This window comes from Grammomys surdaster, unplaced genomic scaffold, assembly GCF_004785775.1.
Source record: "Grammomys surdaster isolate TR1022 unplaced genomic scaffold, NIH_TR_1.0 126298, whole genome shotgun sequence".
Lineage (NCBI taxonomy): Eukaryota > Metazoa > Chordata > Mammalia > Rodentia > Muridae > Grammomys > Grammomys surdaster.
In genome coordinates this window covers 6,128,003-6,137,809 of record NW_021621098.1, presented here as the reverse complement: position 1 = coordinate 6,137,809, position 9,807 = coordinate 6,128,003, and the positions used below count along the sequence as shown (strand labels likewise).

The 9,807-nt window shown below is 46.0% G+C and overlaps 1 protein-coding gene across 1 annotated transcript; it reads left to right on the top strand.

Moving 5' to 3' along the window:
* The first annotated feature begins 960 nt into the window (after window positions 1–960).
* Window positions 961–6,017, top strand: LOC114614076. Its single transcript, XM_028759530.1, is given in 8 exon segments — window positions 961–1,226; window positions 2,385–3,667; window positions 3,670–4,440; window positions 4,443–4,762; window positions 4,764–5,373; window positions 5,376–5,408; window positions 5,411–5,641; window positions 5,644–6,017. Coding segments are annotated over 8 exon segments (3,666 nt in total). The 3' UTR covers window positions 5,796–6,017.
* Window positions 6,018–9,807: the final 3,790 nt, after the last annotated feature.

Here is a 9,807-nt window from a genome sequence, read left to right as displayed (position 1 = left end):
GTGTCAAAATCCCTCCCTTGCATGGGATGTGTTTTCGATCCAAGGGCCCTTGTCAGTAAACTACCTTTTGCTATTTTGCATCAAGCTGGTCTCCCTGTTTCCTTGGGTGCGAGCAACTCTGGGTGAGAGTGGGGACTCCCCTTGGGGGCCCCTTACATATGGTTCCCTGACCTGGGAAGTGCGTGCCCACCCAGGACTCCCGAAGACCCCTTGGAGGTAAGTTTGTGTGAATGGAGTGTGTCTGAGTATAGCGCTGCTATCTTTGCTGTTTCTGTTTGTTTCTGTGTTTTGTTTTGGTTTCAGTTTTTAGGCAGCAGTCTTTTCTGCTTCTGTATTTTGGGCAGCTTTTGCTGCTTCTGTATTTTGCAGCTGCCACTATAGACCGTAAGGTCTTAGTTGGCCGTGGGGGTGGGGGGCAGACGTGCCTGGAACCCTACAAGCTGTGACCCTGGAAGACTTTCCAAGGGTGGAAGGGAGTCTGGGAAGCCAGACTGCCCTGTTTCTGAACGAAGGAGACAGAGTGCTCCTTCTCTGGGGGAAGACGTGGAATCCTTCCCCATCTGAAGTTGCATTCGGTTGGTTTTATAAAACCAGACACGGACTAGTGTGCCTGACTGTGTTAGTTTTGTGTGTTTGTATTTGTGTTGTTACTCTGTTAAGTTTTGAGAATTCTGAGATGGGACAGACCGTGATGACTCCATTATCTTTGACTCTTGACCATTGGACAGACGTTACGGGTAGAGGACAGGATTTGTCAGTGATCATTAAGAAGGGACGCTGGCAGACATTCTGCTCTGCAGAGTGGCCCACTTTTGATGTAGGATGGCCTCAGGAAGGAACATTTAACTTGACAACTATCCAAGCTGTTAAGGCGATTGTGTTTCAGGAGGGACCTGGATCTCATCCAGACCAGCAGCCCTATATCACAGTGTGGGAGGACTTGTTTCATTATCCGCTCCCATGGATGAAACCGTGGGTTGCTCATCGCCCAAGTTCTGGGTTTTATCTGTCAGAGGAAAAGCGGTGGAGAAGAAAGAGAAACCACAGGCGGACAAAGAGGCCAGCGCTCCCCCGAAACCCTCACTCCCTCCTAAAGTATACCCTGAAATAGAGGAGCCCCTGAGTGGCCACTCCCCCCTGCTGACTGGCTGGATCCCATACCCCCTCCTTACTCTCCTCAACCCCAGCCTATGCCTGCACCCTCTGCACCCCCAGCTCCTGCCCCGGTGGAGATAGCTTCAAGTGGGCCCTCAGCAGGGACAAGGAGGAGGAGGGGGCCTATTTCAGTCTCAGAGGGTCCTGACTCCACAGTGGCCCTGCCCCTCAGAGCCACCGGACCTCCCTCGACCGGCCCTAATCAGTTACAGTTGTTACAGTACTGGCCTTTTTCTTCTTCTGATATTTACAATTGGAAAAGTAACCATCCTAGTTTTTCAGATAACCCTACACCTCTGACAGGGCTGATGGAATCCCTGATGTTTACGCATCAGCCCACCTGCGATGATTGTAATCTGCTCTTAGGAGAGCTCTTTACAACTGAAAAGAGGGAGAGGATTCTTATGGAAGCCCGGAAAAATATCCAGAACGCGGCTGGCCAGCTTTTGTAGAACCTAACTCCAGCAGAGATTGATGAAGCCATCCCCCCCACTCGACCTCAGTGGGACCATAACACGGCTGCAGGTAGAGAAAGGCTGACCATCTACTGCCGGGTTCTAGTGGCATGTCTCAGAGGGGCAGCGAGACACCCCAACAATTTGGCTAAGGTAAGAGAGGTTGAATAAGGACCAACAGAGGCCCCTGCTGTCTTTTTAGAACATCTCATGGAAGCATATCGTAGATACACTCCTTTTGATCCTATGACAGAGGGGCAGAGAGGTAACATCATAATGGCTTTTGTTGGGCAGTCTGCCCCAGATATTAGAAAGAAGCTGCAGCATTTGGACAGAATACATGATATGACAGAGATGTGGTTAAAGAGGCAGAGAAAGTTTATCATAAGATAGAGACGGAGGAAGAAAGAGAGAGGGAGAAGAAAGAAAGGAGAGAAGACGAGGATAGAAGGGAACAGAGACAGGAAAGGAATCTGACACGAATACTGGCTGCAGTTGTAGGAAAAGAGAAAAAGACTAAAGTTAGACAGTTAGGGGACCTGGGAGACAGATCAAAGCTGGGCCCAAGGAGACCCATGAAAATAGATCGAACTACACTAGAAAGAGACCAATGTGCCTATTGCAAGGGAAAAGGCCACTGGGCTCGAGAATGCCCTAAGAAAATCAAGACGAGACTACTGTCCTTGGGACAGGGCTCAGTCCCCCTCCCCGAGCCTAGGGTAACTTTGAAAGTGGAGGGGACCCCCATGACTTTTCTAGTTGATACCAGAGCAGAATATTCAGTATTAAAAAGACCTTTGGGAAAAATAAAAGACAAACTCTGGTAATTGGAGACACTGGACAAAAACAGTATCCCTGGACCACCTGGAAGATGGACCTTGGCAAGAACCAAGTGTCTCACTCATTCTTAGTAATTCCTGAGTGCCCTACACCCCTGCTGGGCAGAGACTTGCTAACAAAATTAAAAGCTCAAATCACCTTTACCCCCTCAGGTACAGAATTGACCTGGGGGTGGGGGGGAGAGAAACCTCAAACCTTAATAATGTCCCTGCATCTAGGAGAAGAGTACCGGCTATTCCAAAAAACAGTAACGCCCCCTAGAGGGCTACAGGACTGGTTGGATCGATTTCCCCAATCTTGGGCTGAGACAGGAGGGATAGGGATGGCAAAGCAAGCGCCCCCCCCCATAGTCATAGAACTCAAATCTGGAGCTACACCTATTGGGGTTCCACAGTACCCCATGAACAAAGAGGCAAGAGAAGGCATAAGGCCACACATTGAAAGACTGATACAGCAGGGAATTCTAGTCCCCTGCAGGTCCCCATGGGACACTCCGCTCCTACCAGTAAAGAAACCAGGGACTAATGATTATTGCCCCATCCAAGACCTCAGAGAAGTTAATAAAAGAGTACAAGATATCCACCCTACAGTGCCAAATCCCTATAATTTGCTCAGTACACTACTACCTGAACGGACTTGGTATACTGTTCTAGATTTAAAAGAAGCTTTTTTCTGCCTGAGATTACATCCTGTTAGCCAGCCTTTGTTTGCTTTCGAATGGTGGGACCTGGAGAGCAGGAGAATTGGACAGCTCATGTGGACAAGACTGCCTCAGGGGTTCAAAAACTCTCCCACCCTGTTTGATGAGGCATTACATGGAGACCTTACCGCTTTTCGCTCTAAGAATCCCCAGGTGACACTCTTACAATATGTAGATGACCTCTTATTGGCTGCAGAAACCTACGAAGAATGTGAACAAGTAACCCAGAAGATCCTGGCTGAGCTAGGTGAGTTGGGGTATCAGGCTTCTGCCAAGAAAGCACAATTGTGCCAGACAGAAGTGACTTATTTGGGATACGTCTTGAGAAATGGGCAGAGATGGCTGACTGATGCCAGAAAGCAGACCATGATGCAGATCCTGACCCCAACCACCCCCAGCCAGGTAAGAGAATTCCTGGGGACAACAGGGTTCTGTAGACTGTGGATACTGGGGTTCACCACCTTGGCAGCCCTGTTTTACCCTCTCACTAAAGAAAAAGGAGAGTTTAACTGGACTAAAGACATCAGAAGGCCTTTGACAGCCTGAAAAGGGCTTTATTACAAGCGCCTGCCCTAGCATTGCCTGATTTGACTAAGCCATTTACTTTATACATTGATGAGCGGAAGGGGATTGCTAGAGGAGTTCTGACTCAGACTCTGGGGCCATGGAAACGCCCAGTGGCATACCTATCTAAAAAGTTAGACCCAGTGGCCAGTGGATGGCCCTCTTGCCTGCAAGCAATAGCAGCAATGGCTGTGCTGGTGAAAGATGCTGATAAGTTGACTATGGGCCAAAATGTGACTGTAGTGGCCCCCCATGCCTTAGAAAGCATTATTAGACAACCACCAGACCGCTGGATGACCAATGCCCAGGTGATACACTATCAGAGCTTGTTGTTGACTGAGCGGGTAACTTTTGCCCCACCCGCTATCCTTAACCCTGCTACTTTGCTGCCTGATACTGATGAAACCCCAGTTCACCGGTGTGAAAAGATACTGGCTGGAGAGGTGGGAATCCAACCCGACCTGACTGACCAACCATGGCCGGGTGCACCGACATGGTTCACTGATGGAAGCAGCTTCATGGTAGAAGGTAAGCGTCGGGCCGGGACAGCGGTGGTAGATGGAAAGACTGTTATATGGGCTAGCAGTTTGCCGGAAGAGACATTGGCCCAGAAGGCAGAACTTATCGCCCTAGTACAAGCTCTAAGACTGTTAGAAGGAAAAATTATTAACATTTTCACTGATAGCCGGTACGCTTTTGCCACAGCCCATGTGCATAGGGCAATTTATAACAGCGTGGACTGGTGACATCTGCTGGTAAAGAAATTAAAAACAAAGAAGAGATTCTCAGCTTATTAGAAGCTATTCATTTGCCCCGCAAAGTGGCTATCATACACTGTTTGGGACATCAAAAAGAGACTGGCCCAATAGAAAAAGGAAACCAACTGGCAGATCACATGGCAAAAGAAGCGGCACAGGGACCGATGATCCTATTAGGTAGAGAAAGACATAGACCTTGGCAAAATATTAAGAGGACAGGAGGTGTCCTCTCTGGGAAAGAGGCATGGACTTACTTGACTGGCATACATCAGTTTACCCACTTAGGACCAAAAAAAGATGATAAAGCTGGCCAACAAATCTCCCTATCATATGCCACGGCTACGGCAAATGGCTACAGACATCGTAAAAAGTTGTAAATCTTGTGCTTTCACCAATGCTGGCTTCAGCCGAGGCCTAGAAGGAAAACGGCTGAGAGGAGACCGACCTGGGACATATTGGGAGGTGGACTTCACTGAGGTTAAGCCTGCCCGATATGGGAATAAATATCTGGTAGTTTTTATAGACACCTTTTCAGGATGGGTTGAGGCGTTCCCTACCAAGAAAGAAACAGCCAATGTGGTGGCTAAGAAGATACTGGAAGAAATTCTACCCAGGTTTGGAGTACCAATGGTAATTGGGTCAGACAATGGGCCAGCTTTTGTCTCACAGGTAAGTCGAGGGCTGGCCAGACAACTGGGGTTCGATTGGAAATTGCATTGTTCGTATAGACCTCAGAGCTCAGGACAGGTAGAAAGAATGAATAGAACCATAAAAGAGACCTTAGCAAAATTGACCTTAGAGACCGGCAGGGGTGATTGGACAGCTTTTCTCCCCCTTGCACTGTTCCAGGTACGGAACACCCCAGGACCTTTGGGATTGACCCCCTTCGAAATCATGTTTGGCCACCTCCTCCAATATATGAGACATTAGAAAGCGGTGCTCTGATGACGGTTCTATCCCACCATCTTCTCTCCTAGCCCATCTCAGAGCTCTAGAAACAGTCAAGAAAGAAATCTGGGAACAACTGAAAGACACCTATGTCCCTGGAGACACGGCTGTTCCCCACAAGTTTGAAATTGGAGATGCAGTGTTGATACGGAGACACCGTACAGGGAACCTCGAGCCACGGTGGAAAGGACCTTACCTGGTACTGTTGACAACCCCAACCGCCTTAAGGTAGACGGGATTCCCCCTTGGGTCCATGCCTCACACATCAAAAGAGCTCCCCCTGAAGTTAACCAAGATGAGTGGATTCTGGAAAAGACTGATAATCCCCTTAAGCTGCGCCTTCGCAATAGGCATTTCTCTGGTGATGGGAAATAATCCCCACGCTCCCCAACAACTCACCTGGCAACTTATAGATACAAGAACTGGAACTGTCATAACCAGTGCACAGCGAATTGCTCCCCCCGGCACTTGGTGGCCAATCTTATACTTTTGTTTCCGACAGATCAACCGTGTAGTTGCAAGTACTCTCCCTAACATGGTATACAGGTATGGGTTTTATAGCTGTCCTGAGTTTGATAGAGGCAAGTATTGTGATGGCCCCCAATAGTTCTTTTGTGGAGCTTGGAGTTGTGTTACCTCGAATGATGGAGATTGGCAGTGGAGAACACCATCCAACCGAGACAGAGTGACTTTTTCTTTTGCAAATCCAGGACCAAACAGGTTTGCCCCAGATATGGAACTATATAAAGGGAAGCCATGCTCCTGAAGTGTTGTAGATGTCATAAAGATAGAATTTACTGAAAAGGATAAGACAACTAGCTTTTCTAAGTGGCATAATGGTATGAGATGGGGCCTAGTCTTTTACAAACATGGAGGAGGGGTAGGATCTGTCCTCCTCATTCGCCTAAAAATAGAAAGCCTCCCTGCCCTACCGATAGGTCCCAACCAAGTGTTACCTAAACAGAGATCACCTCCACGTGGTGTACTGGTAACTCCCATACCACCCACAGAAGGTTTTTCCCTCGCCAGCTCCCCTTTCACCACCACAGTTATTCCAGACACTGAACAAAGGCTGTTAAGTTTAATTCAAGGGGCTTTCACTATAATAAACAGCTCACGACCTGAGATGACTAAGTCATGCTGGCTCTGCCTCTCCTCAGGGCCCCCCTATTATGAAGGCCTCGCTACAACAGGGACTTTTAACACTACCACCAACCATGAGGCATGCACGTGAAACAGTGAAAATAGACTCACTCTCCCTGAAGTTTCAGGACAAGGACTTTGTTTGGGAACCCCCCTACTGCTTATAAACATTTATGTAATAAGATCCTTAAGAGTCCAAAGACTGCTGAAAATAAGTATTTAGTACCAGAAATAGATAAGTGGTGGGCTTGTGGGTCTGGACTATCCCCGTGTATTTCCACTGCTGTATTTGATGAAACCAAAGATTACTGTGTGCTTGTTCAACTAGTCCCTCGGGTCTACTACCACCCTGCAGACACTTTTGACCACGAACCTAGATCCTCTAGACGCTTTCGTAGAGAGCCCATTTCCTTAACTCTAGCTGTCATATTAGGACTTGGAGTGGCTGCAGGAGTAGGAACGGGGACTGCTGCACTGATTCAGACCCCACACTATTTTCATGAATTAAGGGCCGCCATGGATGTAGATTTAAGAGCCCTGAAACAGTCAGTGTCCAAACTAGAAGAATCATTAACCTCCCTTGCTGAAGTTGTATTGCAGAATAGAAGAGGGTTAGACTTGCTGCTACTTAGAGAGGGAGGATTGTGCACTGCCTTGAAAGAAGAATGCTGTTTTTATGTAGACCATTCAGGAGCAATTAGAGACTCTATGAACAAACTTAGAGAAAGACTAGATCAGAGACAAAAAGACAGAGAAATACAGCAGAGTTGGTTTGAAGGCTGGTTTAATAGATCCCCTTGGCTGACCACATTGATATCCTCCCTTGCAGGTCCTCTTGTAATTCTACTCTTGCTGTTGACTGTGGGACCATGTATCTTTAATAAGATAGTTGCTTTTATAAAAGACAGGGTCAATGCTGTCCAGATATTGACATTAAGACGGACATATGAGATCTTAGGAAAAGAACCTGAAGATACTGCCCTGTGGTTTTAAGATTAAAATCAATTTTAATAAGAGAAGTAGGGAATGTGAGGAAAAAAAAAACAAAATACCTCAGCAGAACCCCCCAGACCACCAAGAATTTGCTGAAAACAGCCAAAACAAAAAATAACCAGTTCCTCCTAGGGCAAGGTGACCACGAATGTAGGAACAAAACCAAGACAAACCTTGTCAAGTCTAAACATGCCCAAATGAGAAATGGGCCATCTGGTGTTTTTATTCTCCTATCAGAAAGTCTGAGATTTCATGGCCAAAAATACAAAAAAATACGAGTCATCATGACCACCAGGAAAAGCTTGCTATGCCCGCCAAAATGATAACTTACACCTATTGCTGATGTTTAAAATATCCAATCAAATGTGACCGCACCAAAGTTTCCTGCTCTCCCCCTTCCCCCTGTGCCGTTCCCTATATAAACTTTAAACTGTCAGAGCTGGGTGTCAAAATCCCTCCCTTGCATGGGATGTGTTTTCGATCTAAGGGCCCTTGTCAGTAAACTACCTATTGCTATTTTGCATCAAGCCAGTCTCCGTGTTTCCTTGGGTGCGAGCAACTCTGGGTGAGAGTGGGGACTCCCCTTGGGGGCCCCTTACAACTATAAGTCTTCAACCCCGTCAGAAATTCAGAATGACTGAATTAACTGAAATGATGGGAAGCACAAAGCATAGGTTTTAAAACTTAGCCAGTTTATAGAGACCGCTGAACACCTGGACAGTCCCTATACTACACAACGTTGGAGCATCTGATCTTCAGCCTTCTGGCCCAGGATCATCTGACAGACCTAGTGATGCAGAATTATTAAGGGCTGATTACTCTGTCTTGTCAGATATAATCAGTCGACTATTCGGCAAGTGTGTCCTTTTCAGGACAGTAATTTGTCTGAAGATGAAAAGAGGCAGTTCTTGCCTAGTGACTGTCTCACCACAACAGGAGTAATTCCAAAGATGCTCAATTTCTTCTAAGAATCCAAGACAGGAAGCTGTCAGAAGCAGACAGGTCTCTAATCAAAATGAACATTAATACAGAAATGTTTACATTTCTGTATTATAATAATACAGAATATATATATATACACACACACACACACACACACACACATACACACAGAATATATATAATAATACAGAAACGTCAGTTCTGTGGACTTCTGACATTTTGAAAACCAACTATCCATGTAAGGCAATCTGGACTGCTGTATGTTAACTCCTCTCAGCTATTTCTAAATAAAATATAGAAAACACCCTAACAATAAACTGAGAGCCATGAATTTGCTATAGGCCCTTAACTAACAGGTTAACCATCTCAATTTTAAAAAGTTAAAGAAGGACTGGGTCTAAGCCTTGCATTCCTAAATGTGTTATATAGGCACAATGCCTAGGAGAGTAACAATATTAATCTCACTTTTATATCAATAAGAAACTTATACCAATGAAAACTTTAAATTTGAAATCAAAGTAAATTTTGTACCATTTAAGAAATTATAACTTTAGCTTAATAACAATTATACAAATTTCTACCAATAGGCTATGGCTATGCAGTAAATCCTAGCTATTCCTCCCTGCTCCAACAAAACCACTACTTTTCCCTAGAAAGACAGCCCAGTATTGACCACCTCAGTCCCCAAGCCCAAGGAATAGGGGCGCCGACTCTTCATTAACTTCTTCAAGCTGATTACTGGCATTGAGATATTAGAAGAGGGGTGGGGGGAAGAGTAAATTGATAAGCCTCTGACATCTGTGTCTTCACTGCATTCAGCTAAGATTCCAGGACTTCAGAGGTTCGAGCAGATCTGCTCAGCTTGCTTGATGAGTAGATACACCAAGGCTGTGTATTCTGTAATATACAATTCTCAAAACAAATTTTAGTATCGAGATATTTTTTGTTTGAATTCTGGAATCTAGTCTTCTGGTGGCCTGTCTCTATCATATCTAATCCATATAATTGTGGGAGTTTCTATGAGGGTGTGCTCCCACCATCCTCTAGTTCTCCCTTCCCTGCTCTCAAATTCCCCAACACTAGAGAATCCAAACTATTGGGTACCAAGGCCCTCCACTTCCACTGATGCCTGACAAGGCCACCACCCTCAGCTACCTATACAGGTGGAGCCATGAGTCCCTCCCTTTGTGTTCTCAGGCTGGAGGTTTTAGAATGGCTACTCCAGCTTGTTTCTTAGGACTATTTGCTTGAAAAATTGTTTTCCAGCCTTTTACTCTAAGGTAGTGTCTGTCTTTGTCACTGAGGTGGG